This window comes from Bidens hawaiensis, unplaced genomic scaffold (assembly GCF_021521415.1).
Source record: "Bidens hawaiensis isolate Kalapana, Puna unplaced genomic scaffold, B.hawaiensis_p1.1 tig00039025_1, whole genome shotgun sequence".
Classification (NCBI taxonomy): Eukaryota; Viridiplantae; Streptophyta; class Magnoliopsida; order Asterales; family Asteraceae; genus Bidens; species Bidens hawaiensis.
This window is the reverse complement of record NW_027496857.1, coordinates 1-19,783: the sequence shown is the minus strand read 5'-3', so window position 1 is coordinate 19,783 and position 19,783 is coordinate 1. Positions and strand designations below refer to the sequence as shown.

The 19,783-nt window shown below is 33.7% G+C and overlaps 3 protein-coding genes and 1 pseudogene across 4 annotated transcripts; 2 read left to right on the top strand and 2 right to left on the bottom strand.

The window, feature by feature from the left end:
• Nucleotides 1-3,412: 3,412 nt before the first annotated feature.
• LOC143590852 (uncharacterized) lies at nt 3,413-8,532 on the top strand. Its single transcript, XM_077071201.1, has 14 exons — nt 3,413-3,513; nt 3,863-3,944; nt 4,125-4,228; nt 4,703-4,829; nt 4,933-5,027; nt 5,191-5,314; nt 5,405-5,485; nt 5,554-5,652; nt 5,734-5,892; nt 5,998-6,052; nt 6,596-6,660; nt 6,775-6,819; nt 6,974-7,141; nt 7,961-8,532. Exons 1-14 carry the CDS (start codon nt 3,476-3,478, stop codon nt 8,351-8,353), a joined length of 1,635 nt encoding a protein of 544 aa, XP_076927316.1. The 5' UTR covers nt 3,413-3,475; the 3' UTR covers nt 8,354-8,532.
• An 874-nt stretch (nt 8,533-9,406) lies between these two features.
• LOC143590864 (GDSL esterase/lipase At3g26430-like) lies at nt 9,407-12,028 on the top strand (annotated as a pseudogene). The gene is made up of 5 exons (XR_013145564.1): nt 9,407-9,728; nt 10,801-11,010; nt 11,093-11,262; nt 11,371-11,645; nt 11,741-12,028. The product of XR_013145564.1 is annotated as a GDSL esterase/lipase At3g26430-like (transcript).
• Nucleotides 12,029-12,216: 188 nt separating this feature from the next.
• Nucleotides 12,217-14,551, bottom strand: LOC143590862 (E3 ubiquitin-protein ligase CSU1-like). The gene is made up of 2 exons (XM_077071213.1): nt 14,209-14,551; nt 12,217-12,925 (listed from the first exon to the last, which is right to left on the bottom strand). Exons 1-2 carry the CDS (start codon nt 14,445-14,447, stop codon nt 12,250-12,252), a joined length of 915 nt encoding a protein of 304 aa, XP_076927328.1. The 5' UTR covers nt 14,448-14,551; the 3' UTR covers nt 12,217-12,249.
• Nucleotides 14,552-17,498: 2,947 nt separating this feature from the next.
• On the bottom strand, nt 17,499-19,699 carry LOC143590861 (endo-1,3;1,4-beta-D-glucanase-like). The gene is made up of 7 exons (XM_077071212.1): nt 19,519-19,699; nt 18,789-18,810; nt 18,568-18,685; nt 18,299-18,392; nt 18,104-18,199; nt 17,861-17,952; nt 17,499-17,728 (listed from the first exon to the last, which is right to left on the bottom strand). Exons 1-7 carry the CDS (start codon nt 19,664-19,666, stop codon nt 17,591-17,593), a joined length of 708 nt encoding a protein of 235 aa, XP_076927327.1. The 5' UTR covers nt 19,667-19,699; the 3' UTR covers nt 17,499-17,590.
• Nucleotides 19,700-19,783: the final 84 nt, after the last annotated feature.

Below are 19,783 nucleotides of genomic sequence, written 5' to 3'. Positions count from 1 at the left end.
GCAAGTCATGGATACTCCTACATCAAATTTGGTGGATTTAATTTATGAGACGTAAAAGAAACTAAATACATAAGATATTCATACACATCTTTTAACTCTCTTTCTGCCTAGATTCTTTGATATGAAATAGAAATTTTTTTTATCTTCTTCGTATTTGGGGTGATGATTTTTTTTTAAATATATTTTGTGTAGGTTATGATTATTTGTGAATATGGGGTTATAAAAATGTTCCAAATGTTTAAAACAAATTCTATATAAACTTAAATCCTTTTTAGAAACAAAATAAATAAATGTTACTAGGGCCGACCAATCTCGCTCGTCGCTCGAACTCGTTGTGGAAAATTGCTCGCTCGTTTTTTCGCTCGATTGAAAACTAGCCGCTCTGCTCGGTTCGGTTTGTAAACGAGCAAATGTCTGCTTGGTTCGGTTCGGTTGGGCTTGAATATTTTTAATTTATTTTATATATAATTATATATGAACAAATATATAAATATATAGACAAAACACATAAATATAAGCTTACAATTATTTTTACCCCTTTAAATTTTTCATATTTCGTCAATTTTATAGTTTTAACTATTCGCTTCAAGTTTTTAGAATAATAAAAGTTTGTTTACATGATCATTATATCTTACTTCAAACTTATTTTTAATAAAAAAATTATAATCTATTACACGCTTGTCTAAAAACTACTAGTGTATTTATAAAATATATTATTTACAACTTTCAAATTTGTTTCTTATTGAAAATTTTAAAGTGAAAAAGAAATAAATAATGCTCGATTCGATTTTGGCTCGTTTCGGTTTTCGCTCAGTTCGAATTTCAACAGTTCAGTTCGATTGTAAACGAGTCAAGCGACGAGCAAGCCTTCGCTCGGTTCAGCTCAACTCGTGAACAACCCTAAATGTTACCATGGAATGGAAGATTTTGATAAATCTTCATTCTTCTATGGGAAGCCCAAAAGCAACGGCCCAAATCATATGTCTTGCTTTGTATATGGTTCGAGACTTTGAGGTGCGAGTAACATTTAACCACTTTTGACAATATTGGTTACTAATCGTAACATGTTATTAGTCAGACAGTCAATAAAACTTATTTTCAATAACCGGTTATGGTTTCTAACCGATTTTTGTGTGCCACTAACCATTGTGACCGGTTACGTTCGTCTAATAACCGGCTAACCTTTTAACCTATTGATATTAACATAATTACATTATTAACACTATTCTTGTTAACCTATTACCGGTTAGACGATTCCTATGTAGAAGAAACTCCAACTTGTTCCTAACGTACGGTTAATATCGATTACAAACCGATTTCTACTATACCACTGGTTTCAGTTTTGATTCGGTTAAGATGTTAGGATTTACACCTCTAGTTGTAATTATTTATTTCGAATTATATAAATATATAGATGCATGCTATTGAATACGTAATGTAATTTATTTGTAAAATTTGTTATACTCACCTGTGTCTTGCTTGGTAATCGACCCTTACCAATTACCTTTGGTGATTTCCCTGGGTAATATGTCGACAGTCAAATTACCATGGCCCTTATTAGTAACAAACTTTCACCGACAGATACTTGTTGGTAATGATTTTCATTGACATATTTTCAAGGAAAGTATCTGTCAGTGATACTCATTTGTTTAGTAGTGTATGACACTAAATTATTTTTTGCTCAGTTTTAAACATTTCTAAGCTAGTTGCGAAGCTCTCTTCAAGAAGATTATAAACCCATCAATTACTTACAATATAACAACCACATATATGTTTAAAGTTGATGAACATCATATGAATATACTTTCCAACATATGATGCTCCGAAACTATAGGTTTGAAAATGAAACACAAAAGTGTTTCAACTTAGTGGAATGTTTTATGTTCAACGTCATTCAACCATAAATGGAATTGATGTGTCCAATGTAACTCCACGTTAATTGGAAGTATGTTTTCAATGACATTCAACTTTAAAGAATGTAAACGTCCAATGCCACTTTAACTTGCTGAAATTCGATGTGTCACCACGTCAAGGCAACTATGGTGATATTGTAAAATAAAATCGAATAGTAGTGCATACTCATTCGATAAAAAAAAGATCATGTTCATCTTCGTTTATATTGGCTAGTTAGTATTCTAAGCAAACCATGAACATAAACAAACATAAACGAACAATGAATTCATTCAATATGCTTTTAGAATTATATATTATTGTGTACAGACGATTCCACAACACATAAGGGTTCTAAAATATGAAAATAACTCGTGAACTCACACAATTACGAAAATTAACCAAGAAGGTTATAAAATCACATAGGTATACTTAGACTATTTAATTATTTAATATCCACACAAGACACAACACATGATCCACTCTATTTACATATTAGACTATCCATAACGACATAACATTACACCTCCAATATTCCCACAAACAAGCCTAACTAGCTATCACATAAGCTTTTTATCCTTCTTTTTATTTTGGCACAAACTCATGTTACATCCAACACTAAAATGACCGTACATTTACACAACATCATCATTTGTACAAGTCATTGAAACGCTTGTATAATTAGTGTATGCTGGTTTGATAAATGAAAAGGAAACCAAACATGCACCACACTTTGGGGCGTATGACTATTTATGGTGGACGTGCAGCCCCAAATCACCTCGTGTTGCGAATAACCTATTACACATATTCACAAAGCTATATGTGCAAATAGTGAGTATTAAAAAAAACAATCCCTTCTAGTTGATGGTTTTATACAAAAAGGCAACGTTATGAAAACCGGTTTTCGAATCTTACCGAATTTAGCTTATAAATGTAACAACCAATTGTACAGAGTGTAGCAAACGGTTCAACCAGATTAAGTAGTTAACCATATAATTCCATAAAAATTCAACTTCAAGTAAAAAAATAATCTAAATGTACATAATTCCATGATAAAAGAAAAACCTCTAGGACTGTAATAACGGCTAAACCGGATGCTAGGCAAGTGAAAACGGTGCGTTTTAGCCTGGAGGTTTAACCGTTATTACATGTTGTTATAAACCGATTTTTAAAACATAACAAAAAAGTGAACTTTTGTAAAACAAATTTCTATAAAAATGAACATAAAAAAGATACTTTGAATAACTTTGATGACATAAAAAGCATATAGCTCCCATTTGGGAAAATTTGGTTAGACAAAAAAAAAAAAGGAAAACACAAACCCATCGTTGACATTAATATTATTATTTTCACATTTCACAATTCTTTCTTCCAACCCAAAATCCCCTTTACCAAATTAATCTCTTTTCTTTCCGATCAAAAAACACTCAAATTTGTCTCTCAATTTTCAAATCTGAGTATACTCAATCATCTATGACTTAAACAAGAACAACCCACACATATTATTATTATTATTATTATTATTATTATTATTATTATTCATCTTGGGATCTTGAAATTCAACCCAAAGATCCAATCTTTATCTATGGAACAGCTCATCAACTTCATCATTCGTCCACCCAGGTTATTATTATTATTACCATTCAATTTTACTTTTTATCCCAATTTCTGATCTGGGTTTTTATGGGTTGTCTTCAAGATTCGTAAAGTCGGCTGCTTTATTCAACTTTTGAGCTTTTTAGGGTTTTTTTGGTACTGATTTTGTTTTTTTTTTTTCAATTGGGTATTTAGGGTTTTTGTTTATTAAGTTGATAATTGATTCAATGGAGTTCTTGTAGTGTGGTTATGCTTGTTATGTACATGTTATGTTATTATACCTATAGATTTATATAATTCAAGCACGTTTATGTATAAATGAGCATAATTTATAGTTGCATACATGGCATGATATATATATCTTATTTGATGGCAGAGCTGAGTATGAGCCAAACAATGATTTACTAGATCAAGAATTTATGCTTAAAGGAAAATGGTTTCAAAGGAAAGATATAGAGGTAACTTTTGTTCATATATTGAAGGTTTTTTTTTTTTTTTTTTTTTTTTTTTTTTTTGAAACATGGTGGAAAGCTTTTTATTTAAGATGCAAAGAAGATGCTAAAGGTGTTAGTTATTAAACGATTAATTTAAGTGATTTCGGTTGTGGTTATTAAGGGTTTTTTTTTTTGAAATTGCAGATTGTAAATAGCCGAGAAGATGTTCTTAAATGTAGTCATTACTTGCCTATTGTTAGCCCCGAAGAAAAACCGCTGCCATGTGTAATATACTGCCATGGAAACAGGTTAGTGACATACATGTTAAGCTTATTCATTTACTTTTGAACCCTAATTTTTAACGTGATCTTCACGGTTAAAAGTTCAAAATATGAACTTGAATCTAAATGTAGTTCAAACTTAATCTCTTATACGGTTATACCTAGAGGCTAGAGGACATGAAGAAGATTCTAAAAATGGTATAAGTAATTCGAAGAAAGAATCAACGAAGCCCATATGATGAATAAAATATACCATAAATGTCAGTAACTTGTTACAACATCCAAATCAATAGAGACGCCACCAAAAATATATATAAAAACATTGATTCTCAAATTTAATATATGTTATGATGATGACATGCTACCAAATATGGATATGCATCTTTGTTTGTATCTGAAAGACTAAGTCTGGTGGAGACGTAGAGTACGTTTTTGCATTTTTCTGATGTTGACCAAGAACTAATTCTAATTCACTGAATGTCTAATGTGATGACATGGCAGTGGAAGCCGAGCCGATGCTAGTGAAGCTGCTATAATATTATTGCCATCAAATATTACTGTGTTTACACTTGATTTCTCTGGCTCGGGATTATCTGGTGGAGAGCATGTCAGTCTAGGGTGGTATGAAGTAAGTGAATTTATAATATTATTTTTTATAAAATAATTATTACCTTTGTTTTTTCTTTTTTCTTTTTTTTTGTATCTTAATGTAATATTTGTTATATTTTCAGAAAGATGACTTGAAATCCGCGGTAGATTATTTGCGGTCCGATGGAAATGTATCACTAATCGGCCTTTGGGGACGATCAATGGGTGCTGTCACAAGGTAATATAAATGTTTATTAATTTTACAGTCTGCCAGAGAGATAAAAAAACAGTTAATGTCATTTAGTTCGTCAAATGTCAAAGATGATGACTTTAACAAGTCAAAGATACAAATATGCTTAATTTAAAAAAGAACCGTTGACTTAGAATGTTGATGGTGTCAGCCTGATGTATGGAGCCGATGATCCTTCAATTGCGGGAATGGTTCTTGACAGTCCCTTCTCGGACTTGGTTGATTTAATGATGGAACTCGTGGACGCTTACAAAATTCGCCTTCCCAAGTTTACTGTAAGATTATTATTAATAATTTAATGTCTCCGGTTTTTACAAATCATAGCAATGCGTCACACAAATTAATTTTATGTTGACTATTTTTAGGTCAAGTTTGCTATTCAGTACATGCGAAGAGCGATTCTTAAAAAGGCAAAATTCGACATTGTGGAGTTGAATACAATAAAGGTTACAAAACATATTTTTATTAAACTGATCGCTTGTAAAAAAAACTTATACGGGTATTTTAATTACAGGCTGCAAAATCTTCTTTTGTTCCCGCTCTGTTTGGCCATGCAGACGATGATGATTTTATACGACCGCATCACTCTGATCGTATTTATGAAGCTTATATGGTAATTTTCTAACTTGCATAAATTACAGATTTTTTACATTTAAATTTTTTTTTTATTATTATTATTATTATATCTTGACAGGGTGACAAGAATATCATTAAATTCGAGGGAGATCACAACTCGCCGCGTCCCCAGTTTTATTTTGATTCTATAAATATCTTTTTCCATAACGTCTTGCATCCTCCGGAAGATGAAATTAAAGGGAACTTCTTTGATTCGTCTCTTGATTACCTTAGCAGTGTATATATTACTCTCACTCTATCTGTCTTTCTCCTCCTCTTTTTTTTTTTTTTTTTTTTTTTTTTTTGCAAATTATGATATTTAAAAGCTTTAATCGGTGTGTAGTTGCAGGAAATCCATGGAGTTGGATATGAAGACGGCTATTTAGTTACACCTCAAGGTATTTATATTGAGTTGGTTTTATATAGGGTAAGGATCCTAAGAGAACCATTTGAAAATTGAGAACTTTGAGAACCATTTTGGACCACTAAAAAAATCATAAAACAAAAAAAAAAACAAAAATTTTTAAAAGGTAAAAAAACCAAAATTCTTATATTTCATTCCGATTTCATAAAAACAAACTTTGTATTTTACACGTGTATAATTTCATTTAATCTCTAGTTACGTAACGGTACACATATGTACATTATCATTTACCTTAAATTGTACATATGTGTATAAAAAACATGTATGTACATATTATACATATATGTATAATTTAGCTAAACCGAGACGGGGGGTTTTTTTTTAATGAAACTAGGATGATATATAAAAATTTTGGTTTTTCTACTTTTTTTATTTTTGCGTTTTTTTTTGTTTTATGATTTTTTGTGGTCCAAAATGGTTCTCAATATCAAAATAGTTCTCATATGATCTCAATCCTTATTTCATATATCAAAAAAAAAAAATAGTTAATCTTTTTTGTTATATGTATGTCATGCAGCATCCAGTAGCACAGAGGATGCAATAAATCAACTCAGGTCTAAAAGGCCAATGAGCAAGACTGAGGTAATAATTGGTTGTTTGAATTGCAACAAACATGCGCATGTGTTTTTTCGTCTTTTTGACAATTTTCTTTTTCGTTTTGATGGAATGTTATAATAATTTTCTATCAACCTTTAGGTCCCTTCTGATATCCCGTCAACAGAGAAACAATGCAATTCGGAGGTATTTTATTTTATTTTATTTTTATTGTTATATATTTTACAGTTTAATTTACTGATCATTTTCTGATGTTCGGTTAGATAGCGAATTATTCTTTTTAAAAATTGTGTTTTTGCGAATTAAAAGAATGCGTTTACTTAATATTATTGTTCTTCAGGATGAAGGAACTGCAACAGGACCTATTCCGTCATCTTCTAAAATGATCAACTTTGAGTTTTCTAATGGCCATCCTTACAATCCGTCACCAGCAGATGAGCAAGAATATGTGGAGTACCCGCTTCAACATATTGAAGGCTTGCCATGCAATATTGAGGAAGAAGAAAGGGTAAGTTTTTTAGCTATAAGGGTCCTGTCAAAGTTGATACTTTTTATCACGGGTCGGGTCAGGTCAACGTTGCTGATACTTTTAAACACGGGTTGGTTCAAAATTGCTGCTTTTTAGCACGGGAGGGTCAAAATTGGTTATTTCTAACACGGGTTGGGTCAAAATTGCTTCTTTTTAAAACGAGTCAGGTCAAAATTGGTGCTCTTTAACACAAGTCGGGTCAAAATTGGTACTTTTTACACAGATCGGCTCAAAATTGGCTCTAAACGGGCCGGGTAAAAAAATGGGTACTTTTTTGTTAACACGGTTCAGGTCAAATTCGGTACTTTTTTTAACACATGTCGGTCAAAGTTGGTATGTTTTTAACACGGGTCGGGTCAAAATTGGTACTTTTTATACATATCGGCTCAACATTGGTTCTAAACGGGCCGAGTAAAAAATTGGTACTTTTTTTAAACACGGGTCGGGTCAAAAATTGGTACTTTTTACACAGATCGGCTCAAAATTGGTTCTAAACGGGCCGGGTAAAAAATTGGTACTTTTTTTTAACACGGGTCAGGTTAAAATTGGTACTTTTTACACAGATCGCCTCAAGCGGGCCGGGTAAAAAATTGGTACTTTTTTTTTACCACAGGTCAGGTCAAATTTGATACTTTTTTAACACAGGTCGGTCAAAGCTGGTATGGTTTTAACACAGGTCAAACAGATTGGGTTTACTTTGATATATTTGTTTTGTTCCTTGTTTTTTTTGATAAATTATTAATAAGGTAATAAATATGATTTTAAAACTGTATTTTTAAATACTAATCTTTTTTTTAGATGCTCATGGAAGCCGTACTCCTGTCTTTAAAAGATTTAGAACCAAAACAACCACCTGTTGATCAACCGCCAGCTGGCAACGACAAGTCACCCGTAACCAATGACAGCCCAATAACAAAAACCGATACTACTACACGTGCTTCAACAGCAAGCAGCAGCAGCAGCAGCTCATCTGAACAATCATCAAATATGATACCATTTGTTGGTCCGTCTGACGCTGACATGACATGTCCGACCAAAGCAGAACAACCATCAGCATCTGTTGTTAGTTCGTCTGACGCTGACATGTCGGACGGGACCAGAGCCACGGTGACAGTTGAACGAAGCCCGTCTAGTAACATAATGGACGGGTTGTTAAAACGTTGGGATTTTAGCTTCTTTAAGAATAGATGATGATTTGTTTGTTGGTTTGGTTATCGGATGTGTTTTAAGTTGATGATTATAATTTCTTGTTTTGGTTTTGGAGGTGGTGTGGTGATTTGTTGATATAATATTATTGGAATGTGATAGAAATATAGGAGGCTGGTGTAGTTTGTTGTATATAAGATTCAATCCAATGGTTGTGTTTTATTGTTTTTATTGTTATATATGCAAATCTCTTATGTTTTTATTGTTATATTAACTTAAATCATGTTTGTTTAATTTGTAATGGGAAAAAAACAATTTCTATAAAAATATTTTATAGCATATAGCCATGATCTTGATTTTATGCGAGTGGAAGAGTGTCTTTGCTGAGACAAAAAAACATGTGAAGCAATGTTCTCGATAAGTGGTGTCACATGGAGCCAATTATGCAACCGCCGGGTCCACAATTCGGCGTCAAAACACCACCATTTTCCAAAGCGGGTATAGCCCGATTTCCTTGGATCATTTGAGACGGGATTTATTGTATTTGTATCTGAACCACAAAACTATTGGGATTAGATGAGTTTAATTATTAAGTTCTGATGGGATTAGGCGAGTTTCTAGTCTCAAAATGTGTTGTCTATTCACATTTCTTATAAATTCATAATGTAGCACCGACATCTGGAATGGTTCTCTCCAAGGTCCACCCTTCCAGGGACATAATGTTTTTTATCAATATTTTAGGGCCCATTTTTTCTCGGCCCTAACATGTTGATACACCTTGATCTTGATTAGTTGATTATGTATTTACTAAAAGAAGATATAATAAAAAAAAAACTATCTTCGCAACAAATACACTGATAATCTGGTATAAACAACCAACCAGTTATACCTGGTATATTCACACTCATAGCAAAACTATTCGCATGGTCCGGTGACAATGAGATAATTATAACATGTCTATGATTTAAAGATTTCTATAATTAAAAAAAATATAAAAAAATCTCATGCATAAGGTTCGATGATGACTTTTAGAGTTTGACTGCTGTATTCAACTTTACTTATTATAAAGCTATTCATATTATATTAACAAGATGAAAATTCAAACACATCTCCTTTTTCATTTCTTGACTTTTATAGTTTCTGCTTTCTCAATTGCAAATATCACCATTTGAAATGGAACAATTGTGTAAGCTAATACTTCATGTTACATTATTATTATTATTATTACTTCCAGTCTCTATATCATCTTTGCAGGAGTGTAACTTTCCAGCCGTGTTTAACTTTGGTGATTCCAACTCCGATACCGGAGCTTTAACGGCGATGTTTGGACAACCGGCCTCTCCTCCGCCCAACGGAGAAACGTACTTCCATTCTCCGGCTGGCCGTGTTTGTGATGGCCGTCTTGTAATTGATTTCATAGGTGCGTATTGAGAATATCATATGTTTATGTTCGTTCATTTAACTATAAACATGTAAATAGAGACTTTTGCATGGACATATTATATTGTTTATGTCCAGTTCGTTAAGAAAATGAACATGTTTATGTTCGCTAGTTTATAAAGGAATATAATAAATGAATATGTAAGAACGTCGATGAACAAACATAAATGAATGTAAATGAAGACAATTAAAGAATATAAATGAGCGAAGAGAATGAACGTGGTCTTGTTCGTTCATTCAAATCGTTAGTTGACTCCTAATGGGCAAATTAGTATCGTTTATAAATAATAAGTGAATACGTAAATCAATGTTGCAAAAGTCGCTAGGAGGTCCCTAGGCGGCCGACCCCCTTGGAGGGAGTACTCGGAGTACTCGGGGAGTACTCGGACATGATAAATATAAAGAAAATTAGATTTTGGGTAATATATATATTTCAAATATCATAAATTTACTAATATTTATAACAAAATAAATGGATATCAATATAAATAAGAGAAATACATTTTTAAACACTAAATTATTCTAAAAAATGTTATCATTAATTAAAAATAATGATATCCGTTCTTTAATACTATAGAAATACGAATTATGGTGTATATTTTAAGTCAAAATAGACCCAAGTTAACCGACTAACTGTGATTCAGGCTAATGTTGACCACCTTTGACCAATTTTTAGTAACTAGGTGGAGTTAAAGAAACTCTCATCGGCACCGTACCTTGTAGTGAGTACTCGGCCTTGTAGACCTACTTTTACAACATTGATGTAAATAGACGAACGTAAATAAAAAAAATATATTAACAAATGTAAGTAATCCAAAGCAAAATAAACAAATATAAAATGAACAAATGGCACTTGTTCAATTAATTAATATTTCAAAACTTTTTGTTCATGTTTCTTTTGTTTATAAACGTGCATAAACTAGCTTTTTGTAGAACAGTTCAATGAATGTTCGGTTCGTTTATATTGCTATAATGGCATAATGCTAAATGTGAGAAAACAATTGAAATCAATTTCTTTATTTTTAATAATTTTCTAATATATAAAATTTCAGCCGAAGGGTTAGGAATACCTTATCTTAGTGCATATCTGGATTCTATGGGCACAAACTTTACCCATGACGCCAATTATGCAACCGTGGGGTCCACAATCCGGCGTCAAAACACCACCATTTTCCAAAGCGGGTATAGCCCGATTTCCTTGGATATCCAGTACGAACAATTCTCCTATTTCTTAAAACGGTCCCAAATAATTCGTCAAAAAGGTACTCGTTCTTTACTCCTTAACGTAAGAGACTTGTACAACATGCATTTATTTTGGTACAACATGACCGGCTATTGGTGCAGGAGACATCTTTAAGAACATGTTCCCGGAAGAGTACAAGTTTTCAAGCGCGTTGTACACGTTTGACATAGGCGGGAACGATCTCACCGCTGGCATTCAGCTTAATATGTCTATCGAACAAGTTAAAGCCTACATTCCCGATGTTATATCCGAGTTTACAACTACCATTAAGGTGGGGGGTCAAAACAACTTTTTATTCATAGGTTGTTTTTTATAAAAAGTAATATTTTACTCCTAAATCCACCTAACATTAATTGACGCGTTTTGAAAAAAAAAACAGAAAGTGTACGCTCTTGGTGGCCGAGCGTTTTGGATACACAACACGGGGACGGTTGGATGCTTGCCATATATTTTGGATACTCAGGTGATCATGGCGGCACAGGTGGACAAACATGGTTGTGCCGCCCCGTTTAACGAAGTTTCACAGTACTTTAACACGAAACTCAAGGAAGCCGTAGTCCAACTCCGGAAGGACCTTCACTTGGCTGCGATTACCTATGTCGATATTTATTCAGCAAAGTATTCACTCTTTGCCCAGGCAGAAAAGCTCGGTATGTTTAGGTTTTTACTCCAGCGATAAAATTATGAAATAGTAACCGAGTTTAAATTTAAAAATAAAAAAGTCATTGATACTGAATTCGAACTCACAGGATTTGCCGATTTGGTAATCCGTTCTTGGTGTGCTGTGGGCATGGAGGAAAGTACAACTTCAACAATGCAATGAGGTGCGGTTGGACGAAAATGGTGAATGGTAAAGAAACTGTGCCTGCGCAGTCTTGTGAAGACCCGTCATCACGGATCCTTTGGGACGGGATTCACTTTACAGAGGCGGCTAATAAATGGGTTTACAGTCAGATTGCGGATGGCGCATACTCTGATCCGCCTACGCCACTAAAGATGGCTTGCCACAGGATGATTTAAGACTATTGTATTTGTAACTGAACCACAAATAAAGTAATAAAGCATTCATATAACCAATTTACAATATATGTGAACATAAATCAATAAGCTTAATGATAACAAAGAGATCATAACTGAAAATTCAATTCAAACATAGCAGTTATGAAAAATATCAATGTTTTTGTTGCAGAAACAAGAAACAAAACACCAAATTACACAGATCACCTTAACACTGGCAACCATCAAGAAGTACCAAGCATTATGTTTTTGTTGGAGGCCTCACTAACCCTAGACCCGAACCGCTTCCTAAATGCTTAAAGTCTTTAGCTTCAAGATTATCATCATGACCCGCAAATCCGGTCCCACCTTTCTCCAAATTAATCAAGTTCCTATCCTTGCAGGCCTTATTACAAACTAAACAAACCTTATCAACCGCCATAAACTTATCCGCACACTTCTTACAAAACACATGCCCACAAGAACTTAAGGCGATAAGTGATAATGTGTTAGTTAATGTCACCTTACAACTCGGGCAAATATATGTTTTATCTAAGGTTGTAGCTTTCTTTTCACCATTTTTATCCTCGGTTAAGTGAATAGAGAAAAGTGATTTCATTTTAAGCTTTTCTTTACCTTCCGGGCACGTTGTGGAGGTGGTTGGAGCGTTGACTTTGACCGGAGCTTCGGGTGTTGCAGAGGGTAACCAGAACGCTTTCATGGTTCTTAGTGCTTCTTCTTCAAAAGCTGTGGTTTTAACACTGTTCGCTCCATGGAAACCGTTTGTTTCCCGGTTGATGTGTTTGTCACTGTATTGTGGTAGCGCGCCATGGTTTTGTTGATCGAATGCATCCAGTTCTCTAGCCTTTTGTAGCATTAATCTCTCGGCTTCTTCATCTTTTTCTTGCTTTAGTTGAGATGTGTGTGCAGCTAGCTTCCTGTAAGAACGATATATGATCAAGAAACAGTTTAAGCTGAAGGAAATCATACATGTTTTCTACATTAAGAAGCTAACACCTACCAATAGTAGACATAAAAAAGTAACAATCAAAACCCTAATTGAAGTCAATTTTAACATGGTGAATTCTAAGCAAGTAAACGAACCAAAGGTTCAGGAAACAGTTTGTGAACCCGTTCGCAAGGAAGTTCATTTATTTAACAAACGAACGAACATGAACAAATTCTTTTGTTAATTTAGTTAAGCGAACGAACATGACACATGTCTCCTTTGTTCATTTATGTTCGTGAACGTTAATTTAAAGGATAATAATTTTAGGCAGGGGTGAGCAATAACCGAACGATTAACCAAATATGAACCGAAAAATGATGAAACCAAACCAAAATTAACCAAATTAACCGACAATCGGTTATTGTTTTTTTATGTACCTTCGATTAACCAAAATTAACCGAACGTTTCATATTTATACCTTCATTTCATTTATTTATACCTCCATTTCATGAACGTCTAAGCAAAAGTTTTAGCCCCCGTTTGGTTTTGATTAATTACCGAAAAAACCGAAAACCAAAAAGATAACCTAAGGCTATGTGTAGTGGAGGGGCTAAAAAATGGGGCGATTTGCGCCGTGTGGCGCCCAGTCAGCAAAGGGTAGGTTTTTGTTTTTGAGGTGTAATGGTGTTGGAGTATATACTATATCTCTCACAAACACAATATAATAAATAATAATAATAACAACAAAACAACACAAGCAGCGACAAATACCCTGCCCCCCCCTCCCCTCTAATCGCCCCACAATTCGGCCGGGGGGGGGTTGTTCTCGCCCACCGTCGCCCAAACAAGGCGCCCACTACGGGTGGCCTAATAAACTGAACCGATCAACCAAAACTGATTGGTTAATAAAACAGATTAACTGGGTTTAGGCTAATAACCGGACCGAACACGTTTGTTTATACTGTTAACGAACGAACACGTTCAGTTTCTTAACAAACGAACATGAACAAGAAAACACTGTTCCTTTAATTATTCATCATGTCCAATCATTTATTCAGTTAAACTTAAACAGACGAATACAAACACGATCCATTCGTGTTCGTTTACAAGCCTAGTGGGTTCAACTCAATCACCATAAAACAACTCAAATATAAACTAATCAGCTTCAATTCTCAACCCCTAGCCCTAATTCATGATCTCAAAACCTTAATTGAAGTCAATTTTAACACAATAATTCAACTAATTCTGAAACCCTAGCCCTAAAGCAATTACCTTTGGATGTCTTTCTTTTGGGACAACAAGCACTCGAGTATGCACTCTTTACAGAACACATGGCCTTTCTGACAGCACAATGGATCGATGAAGGGTTTCAAGCAGAGAGAACAGGCGACAAAGGGTTTAATGGAGTCTTTACCGAGGCGTTCCTTCTGTGTACCGTAACCCAGCTTCCGCTTCTCGTCATACGTGAAGTAGGCGAGATCGTTGTTGTTCTTCGAGTGTCTCTGAGGCATGATTTGATGATGTATTTGCAGATCGATTCAAAGATTCAAGAAGATGAAGTTCAAAGCTGAAACCCTAATTTTATATTCAATTTAAGACCCACCCGACCCGGTTATTTATAACAAGGTCGGTTCCAGAGGTGCATAAATTGAGTTTTTTTATTTCTAATATTTATCTTTAAAATTTAACCAAAAACCATAATTTTTTAAATGTATATATCATTTTTTAAAAACCTCCCCCAACCCATTCTCCATTTCTATCTTTATATTCTTTTTCTTATTATTTATTTCTCTTTCTTCCATTTATATCTTAAACTATTAAGGAGAGAGTTGGAAATGGAGTACTTTGACATTGCTCTACATTTGGAGATCTATTGTAGCATTTTGTTAAAATTTGGAGATGGAGTTTGGAGATGGGGAATGGGAATGGATTGGAGCCATTTTTAGACGTTTTCTTTAAATTTTAGAGATGGAGATAGAAATAGGGAACCTAATGGGAATGCTCTTAGTTTCAGGTATGAAAACGTGTATTGTTATACCCGGGACGGGTTCGGGTCGGGCATTGTCTCCAAAAATCGTACTCTATATACACAGTTTGGGTCAGGTATAGAACCGGGGAATGGAAAAACCCAATTATGGGTATTTTTCGGGTATAAATTGGGTTTTGAAGGGGCTGCACTTTTTTTGGGTACTTTTTAGGTATTTGAAAAACCCAGTTCCAGGTATGGAACCGATTACGGTTTTATGGGATTACCGGGTACAAATAGGGTCTGGTTCCGGGTACGGGGTTTGGTACTTAAATATCTGCCCTATTCATATCCTACGAGTAAGGTCGGGGAAGAGTTTGGGTAGTAAAAACACGGGTATAAAAAACCTGGTTCCGATTTTTTCGGGTCCGGTTTAGGGTTCGGGTTTTTGTGCACCTCTAGTTCCTGGGTCCTAAAATACCATTAAACGGGTACGGTTTGCGTCTTGCATGTTTGACAGTTTTCTCTTTACATAAACCAGGTAAGAATAGCGAGACTTAAATTGATAAAACCCGGTTATTTATAATATGGTCGGGTCTAGGGTCTTGAGAATACCACTAAACGGGTCCATATCAAGTCGGGTTTTACAGGTTTGACCCGTTTATACACCTCTATTGAATTTTACGTCTAAAATGGTACTTGCAAACATTAAATATATAAATTTTACAGGGGAAAGTTAACGTCCAAATGAAATTAACGTGCTAAACTTAATAATCAAGTAAAATAATTATATATACAAGTAGAGTAATTATGTAATTACATCATGGAGTATTACTCTATGATGTAATTACATAATTACTCTACTCGTATATATAATTACTCTACTTAAATTTATATATACATATTTTAACTATTGTAGATTAGGTAATTATTTTTATGGCCGACTAAAAAATATTTACGATGTTTCATGTGATATGATCGATGCACTCCTGGGCATTGTATTAATACAAGCACAATCAATACAAGTTAATTCATTAAGTTAGTAAATTCATATACCGAACAAAAAGATTGAATTTGATACAATCCTATTAAATATAATAAGTTTATTATTATTATTTAAGTTTATCTTTTATTTAGTTTCCTTATTATAGTCAAATTGGATTTTTTATTGTTTATTTTTTCTATTTTTATGTCTTTGTTTTTCTATATATTGTAATCTTGTTTAAGAAAAAGAATAACAAAGAATTATTATTTGGGTCTATTATCTCTTCTTCTCTTGTGTTCTTGGGAGATTAACGGTTGTCTCGAATAAACCGTAACAATTGGTGCTTTCATTGAGCCTTAGCCTATATGGCTTTGGAAGAACTCTTGTGGGAGCATCCACTATTACCTCGTTTCACTGGATCTAATCCCGCCCTATGGATATCTCAAGCTGAACAATATTTTATCTTTTACGCGATCTATGGCGACGAGCGGTTTCCCTATGTCATTGAATCCTTCGATGATGAACCATTCTGGTGGTTCAATGGTTGGCTTCGGAGTTCAGACTTCCTCACATGTGATGATTTCACTACGGCAATGCTGACTCAATTTCACGCTAGTTCCGTCAATGCAATTGCGAAGTCTGATCATGAAGCCATTGTTAATGAGGAAGTTACTCAAGGATTGGAAGATGTGACCTTAGGTGAGCATGCAACTGGTAAATATAAGTCACAGAATGGTATTTTGATTGCTATTAAATATGCAAATCAAATTTACAACAATACAATTACCTCGTTGGCGCCGACACCGTTAAAAGGTGCAATAAGGCGATCCATGTTGCGCCCCTTGTGGTGGTCCGTTGACATTGGCCTGAATAACACCGGAAGACTCGAATGGCGGCCACCATGGTGCTACGTTGAGACCGCCCCACTTGTCGTTGTACGACTCGAGTGGCGACCACCATGGCGACGTAATTCCGTCCTTGAGGACAAGGACGTTTTCAAGGGGTCGGGAATTGATACAATCCTATTAAATATAATAAGTTTATTATTATTATTTAAGTTTATCTTTTATTTAGTTTCCTTATTATAGTCAAATTGTGTTTCCTTATTGTTTATTTTTTTCTATTTTTATGTCTTTGTTTTTCTATATATTGTAATCTTGTTTAAGAAAAAGAATAAGAAAGAATTATTATTTGGGTCTATTATCTCTTCTTCTCTTGTGTTCTTAGGAGATTGACGGTTGTCTTGAATAAATCGTAACAGAATTCCAATTACAATGTCATAAATTGACCTAAATTTTCTTTGTATTTATCATGTGCCTTGGAAATTGAATGCATAATTGGTTTATATAATTAAATGAAAATTACGCTTTTTCACCTAAATCAATAACTTTTCTTTCATTCATTTTATCATTTAACTAAAAAAAGGATCCAACTACAATTTACTCCGTATATCACTAGAACATATGAGCATCACGTAATCCGACACATGAACATAAAATCAATATAGATATTTTCTGAATTAGAATTTGCATCAAATTCTCAAAGGTTCAAAATTCCAGATAATATTTATGAATAGTACATGTGACACATTTTATTAGACATTAGACATTAATATCTTCAAACACACTTTATTTAGTTATTAAGGAACAACTCAAACATCTGCATCATTTCTTTATTGCGTGAATAACGTTTTAAACATTTGTCTAAAGATACTTCTTAAACCAATCCACAAGATCCTGCTGAGCCTCTTCTGCGTTTTTCACTTCCGCTGCATCGTCATCGTTATATCTAGAAGTCCAACCATGGTTGACACCAGGATATATTTTCACAAAGTGCTCAACCTTATTAAAAACATAATCATCAGTTGCAATAGATGTAAATAATAGTGCTTGGATGTACTCATAACTTTTATATACTTCAAAGTTAGTTTTTTTTTACAAATTTGAAAATTCAACATTGGCTAGAAATATTACCTTATTTGCAGCCAGAGCAGCTTCATACTCTTTTATGAGTTCAGGTGGATTCATTTCGTCCAACTCCGCACTTAATATCGCTATAGGGACTTAACCTCTAAAACCATGATATAAATCAAACAAAAGATTAAAAAATTCTAAGAATTTTCTAACCCAAAAGTCTTAAAAAAATCAATGAATAACACACACAAAAAAAAATAAATAATAATAATAATAATAATAATAATAATAATAAATCCGACATTATACCTTTGATATCATCTAAAGTGACATATGTAGGATGCAAGATTGCTGCAACTTGTATTTCAGCATCCTTTGCTAACTCTACAACAACCTTAGCTATAAAAAAATAATAATAATAACAAATAAAAATTTAGTTGAATCAGCCAATTTTTATTCAAGTAATAACATTATACACCAACCAATTTAAATTCTTACCTCCCCAACAAAAACCTGCAGCCCCAACTTTGGTTATACCCTTATCTTTAAGAGCCTGTATAACTGGTCTAGCATATTCAACAACTGCTTGCTCCTATACACAAAATAATAATAATAATAATAATAATGATAATAATAATAACAATAATAATAATAAAATTAATAATAATAATAATAAAGAATATAGAAAAGTATAAATGGTATTTAATTTTCTGTTTAATGGATTAAAATAATTTAGTTGATAACAAGATGTGGAATAAAAATATAACAGGTTCATGGTTTATTATCCAGTCATCTATCTTAGTTTCAGCAGTCATGGGGTCTCCATTGAGGAAATCAGGAACAAGTGCATAATATCCAGCAGATGCAACTTTGTCTGCAACTTGCCTGCAAAGTTAAATTAAACAAACAAATTAACATCATGTCTAATTTTAGATTATCAATATTAGTTGAGCTAAGATTTAAGAAGCTGTTCTTGCTACAAGAATACCTCAGTTTTGGAGCTTCATAACCTGAACCAAAAAAAAAAACTTTTATTAACATAACTGTTCCAATGAAGTTACCAACAAAATTAAGGGTGTAAACGAGCCAAGCTGCTCGAGATCTGATCGATAAAAGCTCGAAACGAGCTGAGAATTATTAAGCTCGAGCCGAGCCTGAGCTTCATATAAAGCTCATTTATTTATTGAGCACGAGCTCGGGCTTTGTATGGGAAAACCATTTAGGCTCATCAAGCCTTAACGAGGACTTCTATAGTTCTATGTATAATGTATTAATCACATACGTACTATATAGTCGAGCTTTGGGTTGTTCAAGATACTGCACACGAGCTCGAGCCGAGATTAGTTTTGTTAAGGTTTTTCTCAAAATATATAAAAATAATTAAAAATCTATATAAATTAATTAATAAATAAATGAACCGAGCTCGAGCTTGAAAAATGACTCAAGATATCAAAATGAGTCGAGCTCGGGCTCGTGCTCGGTTTGCCTAGTTTTTACCCTTAGTCTTGGCTAATGGATTGACGAATTGAATGAACAAGGATGCATTCATTTTCTTTGTTCGTTTATATTTGTTTGATGTTCGTTCATATACGTTTGTTTTGTATTTGTTCATTTATGTTCTGTTAAAATATGAACGAAAACTTTATCACATTAAGATAACGAATAACGATGAACATGAACAAGAATATTTAATAAGGTGAATCAAATAATTCGATTACCAAAAACATCAGACACAAGGATCACTGCAATTTTCGAATCAAGCTTTCCGGAAACGTAGGAACTGAGTGATGCAATTTGCAAGACTTCACCGGATTCCTCGCCTTTGGAGATTACCGGAGGATTTCTGCAGCACTCGGGTCCAGACATTGTAGGTACACTTAACACGTTCCGGAGCAAGTGTTCTGGACCTTCTAGTAAACAATTATAATAAAGAATTGGGTTAGAACATTTATTGCACACTGCTACCACGAGGATATTTATGTG